General features: G+C 50.1%; 10 protein-coding genes across 10 annotated transcripts; 6 read left to right on the top strand and 4 right to left on the bottom strand.

The window, feature by feature from the left end:
- Positions 1-85: 85 nt before the first annotated feature.
- Positions 86-1,591, top strand: Malapachy_1902 (hypothetical protein; the record flags this gene model as incomplete). The annotated part of the gene is made up of 1 exon (XM_018136398.1): positions 86-1,591. One exon carries the CDS (start codon positions 86-88, stop codon positions 1,589-1,591), a length of 1,506 nt encoding a protein of 501 aa, XP_017991350.1.
- A 73-nt stretch (positions 1,592-1,664) lies between these two features.
- Malapachy_1896 (hypothetical protein) lies at positions 1,665-2,413 on the bottom strand (the record flags this gene model as incomplete). The annotated part of the gene is made up of 2 exons (XM_018136392.1): positions 1,665-2,345; positions 2,381-2,413. The coding sequence occupies 2 exons, from the start codon at positions 2,411-2,413 to the stop codon at positions 1,665-1,667; spliced, it is 714 nt and encodes a 237-aa protein (XP_017991202.1).
- Positions 2,414-4,963: 2,550 nt separating this feature from the next.
- Malapachy_1881 (acyl-coa synthetase) lies at positions 4,964-6,118 on the top strand (the record flags this gene model as incomplete). Its single annotated transcript, XM_018136377.1, has 4 exons — positions 4,964-5,080; positions 5,106-5,913; positions 5,944-6,070; positions 6,094-6,118. 4 exons carry the CDS (start codon positions 4,964-4,966, stop codon positions 6,116-6,118), a joined length of 1,077 nt encoding a protein of 358 aa, XP_017991528.1.
- Positions 6,119-6,141: 23 nt separating this feature from the next.
- Malapachy_1897 (hypothetical protein) lies at positions 6,142-6,747 on the bottom strand (the record flags this gene model as incomplete). The annotated part of the gene is made up of 3 exons (XM_018136393.1): positions 6,142-6,536; positions 6,562-6,700; positions 6,733-6,747. The coding sequence occupies 3 exons, from the start codon at positions 6,745-6,747 to the stop codon at positions 6,142-6,144; spliced, it is 549 nt and encodes a 182-aa protein (XP_017991201.1).
- A 126-nt stretch (positions 6,748-6,873) lies between these two features.
- Positions 6,874-7,410, bottom strand: Malapachy_1898 (hypothetical protein; the record flags this gene model as incomplete). The annotated part of the gene is made up of 2 exons (XM_018136394.1): positions 6,874-7,295; positions 7,323-7,410. 2 exons carry the CDS (start codon positions 7,408-7,410, stop codon positions 6,874-6,876), a joined length of 510 nt encoding a protein of 169 aa, XP_017991262.1.
- A 120-nt stretch (positions 7,411-7,530) lies between these two features.
- Positions 7,531-10,451, top strand: Malapachy_1900 (transmembrane protein; the record flags this gene model as incomplete). The annotated part of the gene is made up of 4 exons (XM_018136396.1): positions 7,531-7,980; positions 8,283-8,664; positions 8,700-8,719; positions 9,117-10,451. The coding sequence occupies 4 exons, from the start codon at positions 7,531-7,533 to the stop codon at positions 10,449-10,451; spliced, it is 2,187 nt and encodes a 728-aa protein (XP_017991352.1).
- A 1,958-nt stretch (positions 10,452-12,409) lies between these two features.
- On the top strand, positions 12,410-16,022 carry Malapachy_1872 (splicing factor 3b subunit 3; the record flags this gene model as incomplete). The annotated part of the gene is made up of 2 exons (XM_018136368.1): positions 12,410-12,635; positions 12,664-16,022. The coding sequence occupies 2 exons, from the start codon at positions 12,410-12,412 to the stop codon at positions 16,020-16,022; spliced, it is 3,585 nt and encodes a 1,194-aa protein (XP_017991535.1).
- A 2,471-nt stretch (positions 16,023-18,493) lies between these two features.
- Positions 18,494-20,098, top strand: Malapachy_1901 (fyve finger containing protein; the record flags this gene model as incomplete). The annotated part of the gene is made up of 1 exon (XM_018136397.1): positions 18,494-20,098. One exon carries the CDS (start codon positions 18,494-18,496, stop codon positions 20,096-20,098), a length of 1,605 nt encoding a protein of 534 aa, XP_017991351.1.
- Positions 20,099-20,980: 882 nt separating this feature from the next.
- On the top strand, positions 20,981-21,625 carry Malapachy_1906 (oxidation resistance protein 1; the record flags this gene model as incomplete). Its single annotated transcript, XM_018136402.1, has 1 exon — positions 20,981-21,625. The coding sequence occupies one exon, from the start codon at positions 20,981-20,983 to the stop codon at positions 21,623-21,625; it is 645 nt and encodes a 214-aa protein (XP_017991346.1).
- A 509-nt stretch (positions 21,626-22,134) lies between these two features.
- Malapachy_1891 (clavaminate synthase-like protein) lies at positions 22,135-23,823 on the bottom strand (the record flags this gene model as incomplete). The annotated part of the gene is made up of 1 exon (XM_018136387.1): positions 22,135-23,823. One exon carries the CDS (start codon positions 23,821-23,823, stop codon positions 22,135-22,137), a length of 1,689 nt encoding a protein of 562 aa, XP_017991203.1.
- Between the last annotated feature and the right edge of the window lie 82 nt (positions 23,824-23,905).

Here is a 23,905-nt window from a genome sequence, read left to right as displayed (position 1 = left end):
CTTATGTCATCAGACAAGGCGACGTACATTCAAGCGCTAGAGCGTCGCGACAGGTTCATAACACGTCTTGACGCGTTTGCGTTGCATGTCGCGCATCGAGAAGGGGACACAGCGATTCCGGCCCACAGCTGTGGTACGAAGGTCATCTCAACCGGAGGGTCATGCTGAACCATCTTCTTCGTCCTTAGCGTCACGAAGCACACAAACTACGGGGACGACAGCCACGCACGAGTCGTCATCGTCGTCGTCGGTTCGTCCTGCTGCCGCTACGCGTATTGTGCCTCGTGCCTCTAGCAGCGTCAGCACCAGCGTCTCCACCACTACGCCATCTAGAATTAGCGCTCCCAGTGTTTCTTCTGCGCGGAGTTATGCGTTTGGTTCACAGCCGGCGACAAGCCGCACAGCGCAGCGAATTACTACGCCCAGAGCTATTGGAGTACCGCAGCGCGTGGCTCCTGCCGTGGACAAGGCATCCTCATCGCAGCCAAGTGAGATGCTACCTCCTACCATGTCTGCATCTCAACCCCTCTCCTCTTTTACACCGTATGAACGCTTCCTTCATGCTGCTCAAGCAGATCCACAGCATATTTTGCATACATCCGCTCCAACAGATCCTAGTCTCATTGCTGAAATGGCAGCGGAGGCATGGCAACTCATGAGTGCTGAAGCCCGCGCCCTTTATGGCGCGATTCCTATGCCTTCATCATCCGCTCCACCCGCTTTCCGCTCTCAACCACGTGCACAAAAGAAACGAACCAAGGCCAGTATTTCTGATGATGAGGCTGAATACAATCGACAGTGTGCACAGCAGGAAGCTGGTACACCTGATACTGACTTACCTCCTTTACGCGTCGATATCGGCACAACTACGATGGAGTCCATTGCTGTGGCCAACTGGAAAAGTGGACGAGCCAGCAGTCGAACATTTGAACTGGAGCGAGTTCGTGCACGGCAACTCAAGAAGCGCCGTGAAGAGGCGAATTCACAAGAAGATCCTTCCAGTGAACAAATCAAGCAATCGGATACCCCTGCGCCCTCTACGCCACGCGAGACGCCCGCTACTGATCTGCCAGCCGGAGAGACTGAGCCCCATTTCTCTGAGAACCGTTTTGCGGTGCAAACTCGTATCGTTGATGGCAAAATTGTGCTAGATGAACAGTCTCTTTTTGCAAACTATCGTGATGATGAACAACAAGAACGTGAACAGCGTAATTGGGAGGTCATCGACGAACGCGAAGGCGACCAATTCGTGAATAGTGCAAGTCGCAGCAAGCAGCGACGAACGCAGCGTTGGTCAGCGGAAGAGACGGAACGGTTTTTCCAAGCGATCTCCCAGTGGGGTACCGATTTCGAGATGATCACACGGCTCTTTCCGAGACGCACGCGTCGTGAAATTAAAGCGAAATGGACGAAGGAGTCGCGACAAAACCCGCAGCGGCTAGACGAGGCGTTTCATCGTCGCGTGGCCGTGGACCTGACTGCTTATGGTCGAGCGGCTGGTGTGGACTTAAGTGGCCCACCGCCCACCATTACACCACGACAAGAAGCCAAACCTGACGTGGAGGTAGTGGATCAAGAAACTGTACAATAGTGTATTTAATCTGTGCCAATGTATACTCATACAACTATAAAATTGGAAAGCGACATGTCTGCGATATGTATGGTTACCGTGTGTATGTCGCATAATGCATATCCGTTTGCTCTTGGGGCTGCACAGGCTCATAACGTGGCTGACCAAATGTGTTCCATTGCTTGGTATCTTGCATGGGCAGCGATACAGGCGCAGGGTTCATTCTAGCTTCCTTTTCCGCAGCACGTTGACGTTGTCCATATTTATGGAGCATGTAGCACATGTAAAGCTGCATAAGGCCAACGACAATGATCAAACCAGCCATAAGACCGACATCAGCCCATGCCAGAATGTTGCATACATCACGACGACCTTGATCAAGACGGTCCTGCACTTGTTGAATACCGAAGCCATCGTTGGCTAGGGGCTGCTCGAAGTTGGCCAGGCATGTCGGAATGACATTGTCATGCAATCCAGCTGCCGTGGCCATAAATGCGATGGTGAAAATTAAAATAATGATAGTGCCAATAAACGTCACGCGTGAGTACCAGCGGAATAGCACAGTGTGATCAGCCATGATTGAGGCAAATCCCACAATCTGCCAGGCCGCAAGCACAAAAGCGATGACTGCCACGACATACTTGCCCCACGCAGGAATGGCGCCCATGCCACCAACAATGGGCGGTGGAGCTAGCGCCAGAATACCCACGCAGAGCGCAACAAACGCCGTCTCCACCGTGAGTGTATAGGCACCAAATTTCACTAATGGAAACACCTAAACGGTTAGCAAGCTCTTCCTAAAGTACGTACACAACAACAGAACTGCACACCTCGTTTTCCCATGGACAGAGTGAAACCTTGTTGAGCAACTTCCAACACAGCCTTCACTATAAAAATAAAACACGCGTCAGGCACGTGGATCGCACGTGGAGACACATGGTCCATGCGCATTGATGCAATGAATTTGGCACCAAGTATGTCACCACCCTCCCGTGGCCCATGTGCCTGGCAGTTGTGTGCTGATGGCAGAGGGCTATATACAGCAGATGGTATTCTTCCCAAGGTAGATCAACAGACTAAGAAGCGCCTTGTCGATGTGTGTGGTCATGATTATCTTCATGCAGCGAATGCATGCTGTTCACGCTCCCAGATTGATCAACTCGCCTCGACTTTCAGGACGTATGATTTACTCTGGCGTGATTGCCCTGCGTGTGAAGCAAATATAAAGTCGCTACTTTGTTCCTTTACACGTTCCTCTACGCAAGCACAGTATACCACTACTATCCCGTCTAGGTCAGGTAGTCGTACTCATGATCTCTCCTTTACTGTACACCCTTTCTGGGCTCGTGAATCGTTTGACAGCAGCCATCGTGTTTTGTCTAGGTCGAACTACGACTATGCTATGTACATGCTAGGCGGTGGTGTGCCTATAAACCCGGACGAGTTTTTGTCGGTGTTGAAAGGCATCCAACCGTTCGCTGCCAATGTCTCGTTTGTTGCCTCCGAGGATAAGACATCCCTCCTGCCTCCTACATATGATTGCAATGATACAACTCTGGGGCTTGCAAGTTCATGCTACATATGTGATAACATGTGTCCTGTGAACGAGGCGCTTCCTCTTCCCACAGCACATGCTTGCTTGGTTCTCATTCCTGCTGGAATTAGGCCTTTTTTGCATAATACGCACTGTGTATCGTTTTATGCTTATGTGAAATTCTCAAGGGAATTTCGCAGAAGCACCGAAACGAACGGGCAGCTCATGGAAGCGCGTCGGCCGTGAATCTACCTTGTACATCCCCCAATCATGCAGAAAGGTATCGTGCCACTATCTTCACATCGGAGACTTTAGACTCGCCTTCCGCTGATGAAGTGCACAAAGAAATTATTGATATGGGATCAAACTTAACATTGTCTTCGTACCACGATAGTTTTGCCTACGAGCCTATCCTATCCCAAGAGCGAATTCAATGGTGGTATGATGTGGATACGTACCTCTCTGAACTTCGGTCGCCAACGTATAATCTTACCTGGCTCGAATCTTGTCGAGCTCTCCATACAGATGAGACAACACCTGACGCCTGCCATCAAACTAGTCTTTTCAACGTTCTTCAACCACCCTTTTACCACTGGGAGCACCAACTGAACTCTCGCCTAACATTCCCGCTTACACACGAGCTGCGGACTGTTTTTCCAAGTACGCACACTCGTTGGTTGAACACGCCGTTGGTGTATACGTCATGGGCCAGTGATCATCGCTCACCGTATATTCAAGATTGGGAGGCAGGAGCGGCTAAAGCTCTAGAAATATTGTCCGATAACAGACTGTACTCCATCTTGTACATTAACGCTGATCCACAACTCTATACACTGAAGAAACAAGGCGGCCAGTTGGGTGTTGCTCTATTATACAGGCTCTGGTCACAAAGTCGTTCTATGCCTCTCCTTGTGAGAATTTTAAATGGAGGTTTCATTTAAGTTCTTTGATTGTCATCCTACTACAATCTTGGAAAGGACGTCGCAGGCTTGCCCAATCAGTAAGACTCAAATCTACTGAGCAGTTTCAGCCGGAATGTCCTACGAGTGCCCTATCGCCTGGAACACGTCGTGAGCGTGATCCTACACGCAGCGTGCCGTTTCGTCTTGCCTCCGCCTGTGGTTATGCACTCGCTAATATTCTTCTCAGTCTAGGCTCAATGCCCGTACCTGGCTTTGCAAGTGTGTCTATCCTTGTCGTTTTTAATTCCACATGTATATTTTTTGAGTTCCAACTTCGGAAATTGTACGACAAGCCGTTTCTTTTGCGTTGTTGGAAGTCTTTCTTCATTGCCAGCTTTTCTTTTTTCACGACCTCTTGCACAGTCCTGGGCGTTTTGGATACTATTCCATTGCCATTAATGAGTATTCATTATTGTGCTATATACTCTCCTTGATACTTTCGTCCTGGTCGCAAGTACGAGTTCTTTACACATATGCCAATGTTCTTTACGAAGGGCCGACAATCTCCTGTCGGATGGAACGTATGCTGCGAATCCAATATGTGTTTGATCAATATCAAAATGTTCCTCCCTACGATGTTTCGGCTACGCTCTTCTATGATGGCGTTTTCTACTTATTAATTCGGAATCTTTTTGTATCTTCTCAGTATTTGTACGTGCATTCCCGTTTTACTCACACCCAGTTATTATCAAGTATGGCTGTATTCCTTACTGGCTATGGCTATGGTCTACTTTTTAGTCGTCATTCTCTTGTTACCTATCCTTCTCTACTGATTTGGTGGTGTCGGATACGGTCATCTTATTCATAAGCATCGTTTCGTGGCACGTGCCCACGAACGTGGCTGAGAGATGTATAGTGCGTCGTAGAGCTCCCATCTCCACATTCTTACCCCACGCAATGATGAAAGCCTTGCAACTAGAACGACCAGAAGGCGTTTCGAAAGGGCAGCCCAATGCCCTAGTAGTGCGAGACGTGCCGATACCTACCGTTCGAGAAGGTATGGTGCTGGTGAAGGTATGTCTTTATAATCTAACTTCAGATTTTGGCTGCTGGGTTGAACCGACGTGATCAGTGGTCCATGCTCGGTCTCTATCCTGGTCTTATTTATGAAAACGCTACGCTTGGGTGCGATGGATGTGGCATTATCGTTGATTCACAGTCGCTTTTGCCCCTCGACAATCAACTATATCTCCTCGTTCCCTCCCGTGGCTGGGAGTCTGACGAAGCAGGACCTGAGGCTGCCTTGCCCTCTGCGCCAGCCCACCTTGCGACCAACGAATTCGGTGGCAGAGGGTTTGGCATCCTTGGCGCTACACGCCAGGTATGTGGTGCTGGTACCTTTTGTGAATATATTGCCGTTGACAAGTCACAACTTGTCCCTGCACCTGCACATCTCACGGCTGTGGAAAGTGCTACGTTGCCTTGTGCAGCTGTGACAGCTTATCGTGCTCTGTTTACCAAGGGACAAATTCAGCCTCATCACAATGTTCTAATTACTGGGATTGGCGGTGGTGTAGCTTTGCAGGCTTTGCAAATGGCTGTGGCTCATGGCGCCAATGTATATGTGACAGGGGGCAGCGACTCGAAAGTAGAACGCGCCTTGGCTATGGGGGCCAAAGGAGGCGCTTTGTACAAAGACGAGTCATGGACAGACACGATCCGCCGCCAACTTCCTTCCGACCGTCCATGGATTGACGTGGTCATTGATTCTGCGGGTGGCGATATAACAGCCAAGGCGCTGCGTGCTGGCCTTCGTGACGGAGGTCGCGTCGTAGTGTTTGGTATGACGGCAGAGCCCAAGATTTCTTTTACTATGCGTGAAGCGTTGAAGAATGTGGATCTCCTAGGTATGTATACATTATGCTAATGAACCACAGGCACGACCCTCGGATCGGCCGATGAGTTTGCGAAAAGCATCCGGTTTATCGAGCAGCATAAAATCAAGCCCTCGATTGATACAATCCTGCACAGTCTAGAGGAGGCGCCGGCAGCCATGGAGCTCTTGTCCCACGCAGAAAAACGGTCAGGCGGAAAGGTCGTGTTTCAACTTGACGAAACGCCTGAGCCTCTTCGAGCTAGAGGCTAGATTCTTGTAGAGCCTTATGCGTTCCTGCTTGTACAACACGACACATATCCCTGTCGGATGAGCTGATACGGACAAAGCGGAAGAGTGGGATGCCTTGTGGATCGCCTTCCCATTTCCGCAACAAGTCGACATTGGTTTCATTACAGAGGTCAGGAACATCCATACCTTCATAATACTCTCGCTTCTCCGCTTCCATCAGCTGCTCAAGCTCGATAAGCCGCTTGCTTTTAGGTCGGCCAGGACGCTGCTCCTTCTTCAGCTCCTCAAGCTCGTCGTTATGACGTCCCAAGTAAAACGTGGATATAAAGTCATGGAAGGAGTATAGATCAGGAAGATGAGTTTTGTCCTCGGAAAGAAGAAGCACAAATGTGAGGATTCGGTCGACTGCGTAAGCGAAGAGAGAACGCACCTTTTGCAGAACGCTGGCGGTTGCGTAGCGACTTGGCTTCATTCAAGCGTCTCTGCCGCAACACCACGCGGGCCCGTTGAAATGCTTGGCGTGAATTTGGATGCATAGCATCCTTCTTCATGAGAGTTTTGGACGAGTGCTTCATTATAAGACACACGTAGAGGCACGTACCTTTTTACCGCCCATTGTCACAATGGTGAACCCAGAAAAAAAGTGCAGAAAAAATATGGAGGCGGCGGCCCATGCGCAAAAAATTATCCTCCCCTACATTTTTACTCAATATATCGTGCAAAGCTACAGATCATCTATGTCTTACTTACGTCCCGCAACGGCAAATGCAGACTTGACAAAGACTTGGAAGTAAATAAGCCCGTGTCCCATAAAGATCATCGAGCGGAACGTGGCCAGTGATTTCGAGTCGGTAAAGATGTATGCAACATTAAACATGGTGCGGAGAACAAGGTAGATGACAGCCAGAAGGTTCATGTAGCCACCAGGGAGCTGCGCAACAATTCCACAAAGAAGAGTAAGACCAAACACCGGCAGGTTCTCCATGCCGTTCTGCTGACAAGCGTTGCAGCGCAGAATACGGCGCTCCAGAGGTGTATGTTCCGACTTCTTGTCTCCCGCCACTGGACGAGCAGCTAGCTGCATGAAGAATACGCGTGGCGACTGCAGGGGAAAACCGTCGGCGGTCCGAATTTGTTCCACGGCAGCAACGGAATACCAATGCGCTTTCGGGTCAGATTTTCAGTACGTACGAGCCATAGATAAGAAAAACATCACTGGCAGAGCCAAAAGAGAGTAGTTGGGTGCCTCAGGAACGAAGTAAGCCTTGATCGAATGCATGATGGCAGGTGAAGGGGGAGTGTGTTAGAGCGGTCAACATTGTATATAAGCGACGACTCTCCACTTGGCCCGGCAGAGGGACTGCCATCTCCGCTCGCACGTGCCGCCTAGCTATAAAACATGGCTGCCTGGCCCCCTAACTTGGAAGAGGCAGGCTGGGAGCCTAATCATTGGGCCTATCTTGCAGAAGGTGGTGCCAATATAATTTATCGCTACACAGGGCCACCTGAATGGCCATTTGTAAATACATTAGGCAATGGGCAGTCTATCGTGCTACGCGTAAAGAAAGAAGTTCCAGAACCTGATGCGCATGTTGTGCCGTATCCCGATGAATATCTCGAGAACGTCATTGCGCATCTACTTCCTACGTCCTCCCTTCCCGTCTTACGCAAAATACCTGTGGATGACCAACTTCGTACATTCTTGCAGACATTGGTTCACCAAAGCGAGCAAGTGCGTCCGTCGTCACGGCGCACTAAGTCAAATATTGATTTGAGTGCTCCCTTTATATGGGCCATGCCAGATCTCAGTCGTTCTTCTGTGCCAGGAAGTTTTGTGGTCGAGATTAAGGTATGTACAAGTGATACTCAATTCAGCCAAAGTGCGGGTTTTTGCCTACTATGCAAACTAAATATCCATGCAAGCGTGCAGTGTCACGCTATCGAATGCATCGCGTGCTCAAGACGCTACAATCATCACCATCTTCACCTGATCTAGCCGCTCGTTTTCTAGCTTGGTATGATCCCCTTGACTTATTTAGCGGTGATGAACAACGGGTTCAGCGAGCTGTGTACGCGCTTTGTAGCGACTGGGTACATGGCGAGGGGAACATGAAAATTCTATTCGGGGGCAAAGTTCAGAAACCTTCGCAGCTTGTCAAGCTATTGACATGGTTAGGCGAGGAACCTGTGTTAACGTTGACGCGTCGCATCAGCTCCATATTTATGCAGCCTGCAAATCAGGCATTGTTGACATCCATTGTCCAAGCACAGCAAATTCTAGACCCTATGGATATTGAAGGCATAGCGAAAGCATGGGCGCAGGTTATGCAGTGTAACCTATGTGACGCCAATGATGATATGATTCAGCCAATCACACTACAAGAGTATAAGGAGGCAGTGCTCGAGCCACCAGCTGCGCTCAACGAGCCCAATGTACAGGCGCTACGGAAGCTGATCGTCGCTCATATGCTCTCGGCTACTATCAAAGATCTTAGTCTGCTTTTTACAGTGACACCTGACTTACACCCTCCATGTACGACCATCTTTGTCGTCGACCTTGACGCGAAGCGCGTTTCGAAGCTAAAGAGGTATGCAGCTCTCGACATAGAAGTTGCGCGTACTTTCACGTGCTGGTCACAGTCAAACTTGAAATAAAGACATGCTATTGGTTTTTTGTTATTAGTTAAGCCGACATTGCATTCTACAATGTCTATTGTAATCATTTGTTCTACTGCGCCCCTTTCAACCCTAGTCCGGCAAATGCACATTCCAAGCCTTGCACGTCTTTTATCTACGCAGTTGCCGCTTTTTAAATAGCGATCCTTGACCGCGACTCTATCCTCTATCATGTTGGTCCGTTCAGTCTGCGTATGGGCAGCGGCCCTTTTCGCTGCCTCTGTGGTAGTAGACCAGTCTGAAGCATACAAGAACCCCATGGGTGTGCGAATGCACCCGCGTAGCAGCCACAACTCTTCACATCCAAAGTCCAAGACGCTGGATGTGTCGTCCTCCATTGACCGCTCGAGTAAAAATGCGATGACAGAGGGTGAATCTCACAACAGTCCGGATGTGCCGGAGGGATCCATTCTGACCACTCTCCCTGTCAGCATCTCGGGTGCTGAGGTGGCGGTGTACTGGACGAAGGAACCGCAGAACAAATCAGTGGAGCATGCGTTCATCATGGTTCACGGCAAGCTCCGTGACGGTGACCGTTACTGGACTATTATGAACGATGCTTTGCAGTCGGCTGTGAAAGACAACTACAAGGGTGCTAACAACAACTCCGTTATTGTGGCCCCTCAATTCTATTCCACCAAGCTGAACAAGGGTCAGTACTCTGACAAGACGCTTGCTTGGGGCGATGTCAATGCATGGCAGGCCGGTAGCGTTGCGACGCACCCGAAGAATACTCCTGCCTCTTCTGTGGATGCCATCGATGCGATTATTGACCACTTCACGGACAACCAGAAGTACCCGAACTTGCGTAACATTACTCTTGTGGGCCATGGCGGTGGTGCTCAGCTGATGAACCGCTACGCCACCGTGGGTAAGGACGGTCCTAAGAACGTGCACGTGCGCTATGTCGTTGGTGACCCTAGCAGCTCTGCCTACTTCACTGAGCACCGCCCTGTTACTGACAAGTCGATTGCCTCTATTGACAAGTGCCCCGAGTACAACGACTGGCGCTACGGTTTTGCTTCGTACCCTGGTACGCTGTCGTCGAATAAGTCGACTTCGGACTACTTTTCTCAGTACATTAACCGTGACGTGGTGAACATTGTTGGTTACAAGGACACTTTGAAGAATGGTGACCAAAAGTGTATGGCTCTTCTCCAGGGTGGTCAGAAGCGTCGCGACCGTAACCTGAGCTGGTGGCGTTACATTAATATGCTCGGTGCTACGAACGAAAACCTTGATGGTTTCCCGGGCAACTTTTCAAACTTGCCTGACTGGTCTCACCACAGCAACGGTGTGATCAAGACCCGTCTATGTGTCGTGGAGGATGCCTCTCACGATGCTGCCAAGGTATTTGGCAGCAAGGAGGGTCGCTCTGCTTTGTTCAACGACTACGATGTTGAGATGGGCTGGCGTCCTCAGGGCTGGTCGTACCGTGCCTCGAAGCCTATTAGCAACAAGAACGCCTCGAACAGCACGTCGAGCACTTCATCCACGTCGCCGAGCTCTACTTCGTCCTCGCACAGTGGTGCGGATGCCTCGCACCTACCTCAGCTTTCGGTGTCGAACGATGCGTCGCGCACCATGATGACTGTCGCCAGTGTGCTGGCTCCTGCTGCCGTTCTATTCATCGCCATGATTTAATCAGCATTTATTGTTGATCGTACATATATATATATATATATATAATAGAACAGACAATTGATCGATCAGAGCAGACGATAATTATTATATGACAGTCGATGGCAAACTTGCGGCCTCTACAATGAGTTGCTCTTGTTGTTGATGCATAATCTGTTTCCAATCTGTGGGCTCATTATGGACACCGTCAAATAGACGGCGTCGGCCCACAAAAGCCCAATTCTTCGTGCTAGGAATGCGTAACGCTTCTGTTTCAAGGCACCAACCCGCGCGAAGATGCAAGGTAGCAATATAGGTATAATAGGCCAAGTGCTTAGAATGTGTCACAGCCCCATCAGGTGGCGTAAGCGTCCGGTACGCAAACCAATGCATATGTTGTAAACGTGTCTCCCAGTCTTTGGCGACGTGCTGTAGGGGAGAAGGTGGGGCTTCTTTTGACGGCATACGGGTTACACCCAATAAGGAGGCTAGCACATCTTCATTCCATTTGATTTGCGTTGCTGTGAAACGTGACGAATTCAACATCCATGCACAACACGGAATATTTACAAAGCCAGAGCACGTTGGAAGACTGGCCGCTAGAACAGGGATCCATGGTGTGAGTTCATCGGCATGATTGCCAATCAAGAAAACACCATCGGGCCATGGGGAGTCGCCTCGCAACGACTGCTGGATTAACGAGGGACCATCAAGGAAGCCTTCTCTTAAAGACGTTCCAGCTTGCACGTAAGGAGCCCAGGATTTACGAGCACGCGCATCCTGTCCACACCCGTTGTACCCCTACATTGGTAAGCATTGTGTATACGTACTTCACTGTGCAAAATATGAACCAAAAGACCATTGCCGCATCCCACATCAAAAAATCCACCCGGCGGCTGGCCCCATATATCTCCACAACGTGTAGTAGGTGTCCATCCTTTGCCCGTAGGCAAGGGAAACATATCTCGCCATAAAAGAATGAGCCAGGCGGCGATACCAAGATCTTCAAAGACATGTTTGGTCGGATCGGTAACTTCGGCCCAGGAGGCAATTAATGAGCCGGCATATCGTGTGCGAAGAGCTAGGTATACATCTTGGTATAGATCACGAGGAACCAGTATATCATGATGGACGCGCTTCACGTAGGCTGTTGCATGGCCATACCCGTGTTGGTGAAGCAGCCGAAGTAATGATATAGCTGTGCGCCCCAATCGTGAAGACGGAGGGATAGGGCGTGCTTCATCAGGGAAAAAGCTAAAATCAATACGTAAATGTCCTTGTGGGCCTTCTTTCATGCATTCAGCACATTGAGTATAGCGAAAAGCGATACGTCGTACGACGGGATGATAGTATGGCACATCATGAGCCGTAGGCCAATCATGATCATGATAGGGCTGGTCCATAATAAATGCATTTGGTTTTTCGGTGGACGGATCTGAAGAACGGAGTGTTGTGTATACTACGATACCGGCCGCCTCGCCTTTGGTATAAATGGCACATTCTTGTAGCATACCGCGATCGATGTGAGTTCGTCGAGGTAGAATTCGTCGCACACATTGGTATCGACACACCCACTCATCTAGATCAGAATCCGTCTCATACTCTTGCCAAATTTCCCCACGAAGAATGCTTGAGCTATTGCGCTCGGGGTGTTGTATCCATTCATGCATAGTGTGGAGCCAGCTCCTCATCGAGAAATACGCAGGGCATTCGATCATAGGTGTCCAGGCACCAAACTTGGAAAAAATAGGCTCTACATCTGTGACATCCTCCTGGTCACAGTGTGTAGGGTGAAACAGGGCGGAAGCTGGCGGCGTCCCTGAGCACGACACGCTAGAGGCAGCTTGGCCATGCCCCATGTCGCTACTAGAAGCAATGGTGGTGCAATGTGGAGAGGAGGATGACTAAGCGATTTTCCCAAGCACGTCGCAGTTCGCGTTGGACTCCTTGCTCATAGCGCTGCGTGAGCCGTTTCTGGCCCCATGCAACTGTATAACTTCACGCTACAGCCGTCGTCCAACGTGACGACGGCCGTAGTAGGTCAATTTCAAGGGACTAGACAGCAGGATATTCTGCTTGTGCGTGGTAGTCGTCTGGAGTTGTATCATATTGACACCAACACGGGCAAAATGTCGCGTGCTTTGTCCCAGAATACGTTTGGCAACATCCGAAGTGCCACATGTTTTCGCCTTACAGGAAGCACAAAAGGTATGTACTTTACTGTGCTTATAAAAAGACTATCTGATTTTGGGCAGCGATTCAGGACGCATCGTTGTTTTGGAGTATCGTGAAGATGTAAACCAATTCGTCAAAGTGCACCAAGAGACATTTGGCCGGTCAGGAAATCGTCGCATTGTACCTGGTCAGTACCTTGCTAGTGATCCAAAAGGCCGTGCTGTGCTCATTAGTGCAATTGAGAAGACGAAACTTATTTACGTGCTGAATCGCGACGCTGATGCTAACCTTACTATATCCAGTCCGTTGGAGGCCAACCGCCCTTCCACGATTGTCGAATCGATTGTCGGCGTAGATGTTGGTTATGAGAATCCTCTTTTCGCCTCGCTTGAGTTCGATTATGCGGACGCGGACGCGGATCCTACAGGCGAAGCATACTACCAAACGGAGAAATTACTTACTTACTATGAGCTCGATCTTGGGCTAAATCATGTTGTTCGTCGCTGGTTGGAGCCTGTGGATCGCAGTGCGCACCGACTTATCAGTGTTCCGGGTGGGTACAATCACAATACGGAGCGATGGGATGGGCCTAGCGGCGTCCTTGTATGCATGGAAGACTACATTGTGTATAAGCACCAAGGACAGCCTGATCACTGTGTCCCAATCCCAAGGCGTGAGACGTCGTCAGGCATGAACCGTGGCTCGATGATTGTCTCGAGTGTCTTGCATAAAATGAAAGCGGCCTTTTTTATTCTGGTGCAAAACGAAGATGGCGATCTGTTTAAAGTGACAATTGATCATGACGAAGAAGAAGTCCAGGCGTTACGTATCAAGTATTTTGATACAGTGCCTGTGGCAATTAGTCTTACCATTCTACGAGCTGGTTTCCTGTATGTGTCTTCAGAAACAGGCGACCAACAATTGTATTCGTTCCAGAAACTAGGCAATGACGATGACTTGCCGGAGTATGTATCTACTTCGTACCCTAATCACGGAGCTACTCGCGAAATGCTCCCGCCCACTTTTACGCCTCGGCCCCTGGACAATATTGCACTGGCCGATACGCTGGAAGCTCTTGATCCTTTGATGGATGCCAAGATCGCCAACCCTCTCAACAATGACGCGCCGCAGATTTATACTGCGTGTGGCCGTGGTGCACGAAGCACTTTTAAGCGTCTGCGTCATGGATTGGAGGTCAGTGAAGTGGTTAGCAGTGAACTTCCCGGTGTGCCTGAAGCTGTGTGGGCTACTAAACTGCGTGAAAAGGATGAATACGATGGGTACATTGTGCTGAGCTTTGTCAATGGCACATTGGTACTTAGTATCAGTGATACCATTGAAGAAGTTGTGGACAGTGGTTTTCTTACCACCGAGCCAACTCTGGCTGTGCAGCAGCTAGGACCGGATGCACTCCTCCAAGTTCACCCTCGGGGTATTCGCCATATTCTTCCGAATCAGCAAGTGAATGAATGGGCCACGCCACTGCTTGACGATGGCACATCAACGAAGATTGTAGCAGCGACGACCAATGAACGCCAAGTGGTAATTGCGTTGGATACACATGAGATTGTGTACTTTGAGCTTGATATGGACGGCCAGCTAAATGAATACCAAGAGCGCCGTAATATTGGCGCACAAGTGGTTGCTTTGAGTGTTGCTGCGTGCCCTGAAGGCAGTCAACGAACGCCCTATGTGGCCATTGGATGTGCAGACCAGACTGTGCGCATCATCTCGCTGGATCCAGACTCCACTCTCTCCCCCATCAGTTTACAGGCACTGACGGCAGTGCCGACAAGTATTTGCATTAGTGAAATGCTGGATGCGACGATTGATCGGCATCACTTGACTATGTTTGTGAGTATTGGCTTGGTCAATGGCGTGTACATCCGGACCGTTCTGGACCCGGCCACTGGGCAATTGACAGATACGCGAACGCGTTTCCTTGGTAGTCGGCCCGTGAAGTTGGTGCGTGTAAAGGTGCATGGCGATACTGCTGTTGTCGCCCTCAGCAGTCGCAGCTGGCTGAATTACACGCTGCACTCTCATTTGCATTTTACCCCTCTCATGTTCGATGCTATGACGCATGTGTCTAGTTTTAGCACTGAGCTCTGTCCGGATGGACTTCTTGGTATTTCTGGTGAGACATTGCGTATTTTCACTATCCCACAACTTGGAGGAGAGCTGAAAATGGACTCCTTGCCCCTTTCTTACACGCCACGGAAAATGGCAATTCATCCTTCGGACCCGAGTTTGTTTTACGTGGTGGAATCAGACCATCGAGTGAACGCGCCCTCGTCGCAAGAGGATGCAGCGACGTACGGCTTGCCACGTGCGTCTGCGTCCCATTGGGCCAGCTACATTCGCATAGTGGATGCGAAGAATATGTCCACTCGCTATCATCTTGCGCTGGAGCAGGACGAGGCGGCCTTCAGTGTGGCTTTGGTACCTTTTGCAGCTGCCGGCAATGAACTGTTTTTGGTGGTTGGCTCCGCTGTGGGCGTGACGCCCTCCCCTTCGTCTATGCGTACCGCGTATTTGACGACCTACCGACTGGTCGACGACGGTCACCGATTGGAGCTTGTGCACAAGACAGAAGTGGATGGCGTTCCGCTAGCGATCCATGCTTTCCATGGACGAATGTTGGCAGGCATTGGCCCCTATGTACGCATTTTTGAGATGGGGACCAAAAAGCTTTTGCGCAAGTGCCAAAGCAAGCCGTTCCCCTCGCCGGTGGTTTCGTTGAATGTTCAAGGACTTCGTGTAATTGTGGGCGATATGCAAGAGTCTGTACATTATGTTGTGTACAAACAGGCGACGAATAGCCTAGTATCCTTTGCAGATGATACCATGCCGCGATGGACGACAGCGGCGATTATGCTCGACTACGATACTGTTATGGCAGGGGACAAGTTTGGTAATTTGTATATCCTTCGCATTGAATCCGGTGCTTCGATGGCATCAGATGAAGACCCTACTGGCCTGATGTTGCAGAATGAGCGCTCCTACCTGATGGGTGCAGCGCATCGTGCACAAGTGCTGGCGTTCTACCACTTAGGCGATATCATTACGAGTCTCTCTCTTGAGAGTCTGGTGCCAGGTGGCAAACCCGTGGTGGTGTATACTGGCCTCAACGGTACGATCGGTGCGCTTGTGCCTTTTATCAGCCGCGAGGATGTCAACATGTTTACAACGCTCGAAATGCACCTTCGTCAAGAAAACGTAAGTTTGGTGGGCCGTGATCATCTGGCGTACCGTGGGCAATACGCTGCTGTCAAGTCGGTGGTAGACGGAGATCTTTGTGAGCTGTATGCTACTTTGCCCTACGAAAAGCAGCTCTCTATGGCAGAGGCGCTCGACCGAACACCCAGTGAGATTGTCAAGAAGTTGGCGCAGATGCGAGAAACCACCACAGGGTTCTGATAGGCAGAGACTTAGATAGAGCTGTCAAAGCGCCGGAAAAAATTAATCCCATGCACTCCCTGAGCACGGGGCGCCTGCATATGGCAGGTTCCCCACAACACCGGGCGCTGACTAAGCCAATGAGATGACTTAGACGAGGAAGGTACTATCACGTTCCGCGACTAGTGCACCGAGAGGCACTTGAGACTCTGATTCCCGCTATCGCATTGCTTCTTGTGCCTGTGCTCGATGGCACCAGAACCTGGCCAGAGTGCACTACCCCGCTCTCATGCATCACCTACGAGTGATGCAATGGCTTGGCTTCAGCATCGCGTCAGGCGCTCGCGACGACCTACAGCGCAATCACAAGACATATCATCCTATGCGGAGGATGTTTTCTCAACATCGGGCCATCGGACCGTTTCTACACCTTTAGAAGCGTCCGTGTTAAATGGAGATCAGTCATCTCAACAATTGACTGTTGAACGGGATTCCATACTACAACATTCTACGCCAGTGTCCTCGTCCCGAACGACCCCGAACTATCGACGCGCATCGATGATGCCAACACCGTCCCCCTTGCAGACACCTTTACTATACCGACGGTCAAGTATGCAAGTGGGCCCACAACGTATGCCTAGCGAAGAATCAATCCCTGCACTTTCTCCGGCACCCATTCGAGGTACGTCCCTTCTTACACTGCAGGTGGCGCCATGACTGTATTGTGTTCCCACATCGCTGAATGAGACCCAATCTACATTTTTGCACGTGGGACGAATTATATGCCGATCTCTGTGCGCACATGTGAAGATTGAGACACATGTGATGAGTCTGTGACATCAATCACAGGTGCATTCGTTACATCGCGTGGGGTGCGTGACACAATTCAATCAGCCTGTGCGCCATTTGGGTGCTTAAAAGAGTAAGAACTGTACTAACCGTGCCCAGTTCCCAATCGATCAATTACGTCTCCGGCGGCCATGCCCCTGTATGCACGGGACACGCAAGACGGACCTTTTCCTGCCCTGAGCCCACTCACTTTGATGGAAGCACCGTATGCATCACCTCCTATGTCCCCTGTGGGTGAAAAGTCACTTTCATCAGGCCAGCTACGGAGAGACTTGGAACCTATTACCACATCCCTTCAAAGCTCCCCTGACTTTCTTTCGCCTACAGGAAGTATGTCTGCTGCTGTACATACACCTTCTATCCTCTCAGATGCGCAATCCGGTTCGTATTATGAAGCGAAAGGCAGCTCTATGTCATCGATAAATGGGCTTGTATTGGATGGCGTGGATCCGACCCACCGAGCTCTCCCACCATCCCCGTTGCCAAAATCACCTTCACCAATGCACAGAAAGTCGACAACAGGCTTTCCTTTTCTTAGCACAGGGCCGAAGCGTCAATCTGGATCGAATACAAGCACATCCGGCTTTTTGTATGAGAATGGCACAGCTACGCCCTCATCAGCCTCGGAGTACTGGGGTATGGAAAATGATAAATTCCAAGTGACACCTTTGCGAGCTGATTGGGATGATTACAGCTGGGACTCAAATGATTCCATTCCAACAACTCCGATTCCGGAGCGTGCATTTTCGCAGCTTCCTCCGCTTCGCTCGTTAGAACTGATTGACGACAAACAAGCCCGACTAGGTGTCGTATCCAGCGCAGAGGACATTCCTGCTCAGGTTCACAAAGGAACAACACATTTATCTGTCCAATCATGTCCTTTATCGAGCTATGAATTTTTGTATACCCCGTCGATGTTGGTGGTGTTAGACCTCTCTAAATCTGGGCTGACGGAACTCCCATCGTCCATCACACATTGCGCCATGTTGGAGGAACTAAATATTTCAAGCAACCCTCTTGGACAATCGCCCAAGATGGCCCCATTGGTTAGTTTACGCTCACTTCAACGCCTCCGTGTCTTGTTAGTGGACAACTGTGCCCTTCCTTCTGTACCTCAAGAGATAATGACACTGACCTATCTCCAAATTCTTGGTCTGCGAGGAAATGCTTTAACGTATTTGCCCAGTTGGTTGTATACACTTGAGTATCTGGACTGCCTTTTGCTAGAGGGAAACGAATCGTTTACCCCCTCCTGGTGCTTGGTTGTTACACCGCTACTAGGTACGGAACGTATGGCATCATTGCAACACACATCCACAAGCGGATCCAATTATATACCCAGTCCGTCGGATAGCAAGAAGTCAATCAGCTTTTTGCAAAAGCTACGGACGCAGTCTCGCGTCTCGCCTATGGCAGATAAGACGTCGCGCTGGTTTGCCCGGAGCCGGGAGTCATCGGGAGACCTTTCCACGCCCAAGCGCACAAATAGTACGTCTGGGTCCATACGAGGCGTTATTGTCCCGTCGCACGTTCCCACCCAAACAAGCATTGTACCACAAGCATCAATTCTTGGTACACCTACACATGGCGATGATATTAAGCCATTGGCCTGCTTTTTGCCAGTGGGTGGTACTCAAGAGAGCATGAATACATTGAACTGGTTTGCTTCTCAGGGCACATCGTATGTCCGACAGCTTAAACAGTATTTCAAGGATCTGGATGCCCTTAACCCGGCGCGACACCAGGATGCATTTCTTTCTGCACCGTGGACGAATAGCGGCGCAACGGCTAGTACAGGGCTATCCACCTCGTCTTTGCTCATGATATCTAATACAACAGAGAATACGCCAAACGTGACGCCGGGTGAAGTGCCTATGCGGGGAGGTATTTTGGAGGAAGCGGGAGAATCTGTTCTTTCCTCGCGGGCTTCATACAGTGCGGATCAAGAGGTGAGGGAGGATGCAAGTAAGCGCTTTAAGATTCTATGTGAAGTTATTGAGACGGAGCAGACCTACGTGACAGGACTCAATGAACTGATGGATATTTATGTTCGTCGTGCGCGTCATTCAACAGACCCTTCAGGGGACGATCGCGTATTGCCTTTGAGCATGGAACGTCGAATCTTTGGACATGTGGAAGGCATTGTACAGTTCCATCGTGATGCCTTTTTACCGTCTTTGCTAGAAGCTACGAAGCCGCTGTGGTCCATGCATACGACGGACCCAACATTGTATGCGAAGCAAACGGCTCAAGTGGCCGTAGATGTGGGCAATGTTTTCTCGCAACATGCTGCCTATTTCAAAATGTACATGAACTATGTGAATCAGTACGATTCCTCTGTTCAAGCCATTTCGCGTTGGTCGGAACCTACCCTGACGCGAACACGTCAAGCCCTCCGAACGCCGAGCGCCTCGTTCAGTAACATCGGGCAACGGTTACTGAATTCCGACACGAGTCAATCCGATGACCGCATTGAGGACTCATCACACCTATCCAACTCGGATCTGCGCAAGTTCCAACACTACTTACGCAAATGCCGCGAAGATCCTCGCCATTCACAAATCAATCTAGAAGGTTATCTTTTGCTGCCAATTCAGCGCATTCCCCGGTATCGTCTCTTACTGGAGCAGCTTGTCCGTTGCACAGGGCATGATATGCTACCTGATACAGACCAAGAGGCTTTAGCGCGCGCTTTGGCCCACATTTCTCTTGTTGCTTCCTGGGTCAATGAAGGAAAGCGCCAATCCGAACAGGGCCGGCGTTTACTGCAATGGCAAAGCAAGTTGCGTGGTACGTTTTCTGCTCCTTTGGTTCAGCCACATCGGCGTTTAATCTGTGACGGGCCTCTACGGCTTCGACGGGTGAGTAAGCGCGTTGGTCAAAGCATGGAAACGGTCAACGACGAAGATGTTCTTGAGCAAACATCTTTGGATATGCCTATTCAGTTAATTTTGTGCAACGACCTAGCTGTGATTGTGTCATCGCCGCAAGCCGAAGACCTTACTCCTAGCCGTCGATCTAGTCTGAATGCAACGGACCCAGATCTTGTGGATGTTACCGCTGTGTTTAAACCGCAAGCGCATACTTCACCACCGGGTACCGTGAAGGATGCTCTTCTGCCTCCGGCAAGCCTCGTGGGACAGCTACATTTGCGTGTTGTCGACTCTCGTCATGTCTTCTACTTCACAGCATCTTCACATCGTGAAGCTGCGCGCTGGCGTGCAGTGATAAATGCACAACCATTCTAATATAGTTTACACTGTGATGCATATAAATTTGTATTGTAACGATGGACGTATAGGAAAGGTAGAAAGAGAGCGTGGAGGCGCGATGCCTGCCACCCCACGTGCCACGCGGGGACGTGCGAAGGAGCGGTCTTTCTTGGTGCCTGGACCCCACCGCCTCTCTACAGCTGTGCGATGAGGCGCTCAAGTCATGCACGATCAGAGTCCTTCGGAGACTTTGTGACAGCTGATGCATCCACCACAGAGCATCAGGATGACTCTATCATCGATTTGCGGCACGTGGAGCGGAAACTAGACGAAGATCGTCATGCTCAAATAGCCGAGGCCATCTCAGCAGAGTCTGCCATGCCAGTCCCTGTTCCTCACGCGACTACGCATATCGACTTGAGACCTATTGAGGAAAAACCTTTACATTCAGCGCCTGATATGCCAGCGTCGACGTCGTCAACGGGATCATCATCATATTGGTCTACGTCATTGTGGAACAAGCTTTCTGCACTCAGTGCGTTTGCCGGTGACGCTGCGTCTCCCCCTACGCCTCATCGCCACAAGCCTCGACGCAGCCACTCTGTTGTTCGCAGTCGTACCGCGCCTAGTGCGATTTCCGGCGCACCTGGTTTTGATCCCACAGCCACACCACATTGGAATCATGGACACTGGTCTTTCGATTCAGCAGGGGAGCGACGAAGAGAGCAGCTACCTATCCCCGTGCAATTAAAGGGGCGACGTGAGGACACAGATATTGTGATCGAGGCCTGGCATGCGGCTCGGATCCATGCGCAGGTGCCCCGGCGTCTTCGCCTAGGAAAATCCTGGTCACTGTTATATTCGCTGGATCAACATGGAGCTAGTTTATCGACATTGTACAGCCGTGTCGATAGGGCTATGAATCCAGGACGTAGGGAACAAGGGCCTGCCGAAGCATGGCTGCGTGGCTCCTCTGCAGCAGCACAGCAAGCTGTCCTTGGGACCTCCCTCCACGTCGGTGGCGGCGTAGACATGAGCAACGCAGGGATTGTCATTGCCGTGCGGGATACCGACGACAATGTATTTGGTGCGTTCGTCAATGAGGCATTGCACATATCACCTCACTATTATGGAAATGGTGAGTGTTTCTTGTGGAAAACTGTGCAACGCCTTTTACCTGTGCCTCCCGAAGAGACAGATGGAGAAGCCAGCGTGGAGGATGATCTTCACCCTGATAAGGCTATTGAAGTGTTTCGATGGACAGGAAAAAACGATTATATGGTACTAACGGAATCTGACTTTTTATCTGTGGGAGGCGGAGATGGCCACTATGGCTTATGGTTTGATGATGCTCTCAACAAAGGTGTATCAGCACAATGCCCAGCATTCGATAATCAAGTGTTGTGTAACGCACAAGAGAGTAAGGCATTGCATGCAGCGGAGGGTGGTGGAAATGCGCCCCCTGTGGACTTGCTAGACGACTTGATTGACAAACCACACACGCCGGAGCAAGGCAAGTTTCAATGCTTGGGCGTCGAAGTATGGGCTGTAGGGCTTGACTAGCAGCACTATAGTTATTGTAATCGTATTTTATACACCTCCACCTGATGCCACCAAAGCAGTTGAGTGCAGAGCTACTGCATCGCATAACTGAGGCGGCTTTACAGGACCCACATTACCCCTCAGACCTTGTCAAAAAAGCTTTACATGAAGACGGAAAGGATGGACCTATACCCACGTTAACAAAGGAACAAAAAGAAGCAGCTCGACATGCGCTGAAAGCCATTGCCTCTTTCCGCGCTGCAAGTCCTCAATCGTTGGAGCAGGACCCAGATATGGCTTATCTCTGGTTTCAGCAGTGCGGACTTCATATAGTATTTCACGAACTAGGTACTGCAAGAACAGAACTGGAAGTCCTGGGCAAAGTTGTACGCCCTCGTCCTACATCCAACGCCTCTATTCTTCAACTCAATGTACAAGTGCTTGGTGCTCTGCAGTGGATAACTGGAGCTCTGAACGATAGCCACGCATCGCAAAAATATGCGAAATGGAGGAGCAATGCTCTATTGAATCTATGACCAGGGTATATCACCCAACTCGCTGTCATCAATGCATCCTGCCAGTGACCAAGTCGAGGTTGCTGTAGCATCTTGGCACAGGCGTTCACGCCAACTTACGTGACTATCCTCTTTGGATACGTCCGTTGCAGGTGCACAAAAGGCGGGCTTTTTCATTTCATTGACAGCCTGCTGTGTCATAGTTGTATCATAGTCCAACAGACGAGATAAGAAGGTATCGTACAAGGTCTCTTTGCCGGTCTTGGAACGGAACCCGCTGATTTGATCAGGCGAATATTTCATGAAGGCCAATACAGAAGACAATTCGGCTTTACTGACAAAGTTTTGGGTAAGGGCAACAGACTCATCCAGGTTGATCACAAGATGCCACCAGCCACTGGGGACATACATCACTTCCCCTGCGGCGCAAACGCCTTCCAATAGCTGTCCATCTCCACCACATTCACGCCGCCCGTGTTTGGCCTTAGTTTCAGCATAAAAGTCCAGCATCCATTCACTTAAACTAGCAGGCGCTGTTACTTCTGAATGGTCTTCCGACACAAATACACCAGGAGGCGATACATCAGGAGGGAGCATCATCCAATACTTTGTACCATGCATCACAGCATTCCAAGCGGAAGTCATATTTGGATCTTTGTGCCAACCACTTCCGCTCCTTGCAGGCCCCGCAATGAGCCAACGATAGTCAGGACGCATGGCACCCATGAGTGAGAAGAGATCAGCACGTGTAGCATCAGCACTTTCTTCGTCAGAGGAAGATTCAGTGTATTGCGCCGGGTATCGTACAATAGCGGAAGGAATACGCCACCCTTTAGATGCTTCAACCTCCTCGGCTGCTACGGTAGCATCAAATAAATAGAAGGGCGATGTATCAGGCACCGCTCCAATTTGACTGTCTGGTTGTCCACCACCCCCATAAGACCTCGCATAGTCAATATAGGCTCGTCCGCTTATTCGAATCGCTTCTGCTTGAAAGATGCGGCTACCCCAAGCCTGACAAATATAATCCAGTGACCATGTACGACATGGCCAGTCCTCTGTGGCGTGCACCAAAATGCAAGGATAATTCTTTTCTGCATAGTGAGAAACAAAGTCAAATGCAGACATCTTTTTGGCATTTACGCGTGTGAAGTTGTCAGAAAACCTAGGATGACCATGTGCTTCTTCGGTAGACACTTTGCGAACACGCCGTAAACGTTTCTGCTCGAGGCGTGCATGGTGCTCCAAAAAGGGGGCTGGATCAAACGCAGATGTCATGAATTCATGGTATATGGCCTCAGAATAAACGCCTTTGGCCGACACTTGGCATTGCGATGCGGCTCGGATCATAGCCAAGTCATGCTCTGATGCAGACTGACGTTTAAGATGAGCAGCCGCATACATAGCCCGCCAACTTCCATGCCACACTAAGATATCTTCATGGAAATCTGCAATATATTTTTCACGCCAGACACTAGGCGTGTTTCCTAAGGCATAGAACGACCGACCAGCAGCACTGAGGCGAAGAAGACTGGGTGCGTCTAGCCATTCAATGAGAAGCTGAAGAAGAAAGGCATCTTCCAGCTTGGAAAAATAACCTAAGTCATGAGATCTAGTACTCTGCACGCCATCAAACCATGCATTGCCCAAAGGCTTGATGCCTAATGGATGAGACCCTACTGCCAGAGGCAGGCTGGACGACATGTCGACCCTTCAGAAATGTCGCGTCCAAATTTTTGGACTTTGTCAGCAGTGCCACGTGGACCAAGATCAACACGTTCCAAGG

The sequence above is a fragment of the Malassezia pachydermatis genome (genome assembly GCF_001278385.1).
Source record: "Malassezia pachydermatis strain CBS 1879 chromosome Unknown scaffold5, whole genome shotgun sequence".
Lineage (NCBI taxonomy): Eukaryota > Fungi > Basidiomycota > Malasseziomycetes > Malasseziales > Malasseziaceae > Malassezia > Malassezia pachydermatis.
Note: the sequence above shows the minus strand (reverse complement) of the source record. Positions and strands in the feature narration are given on the sequence as shown.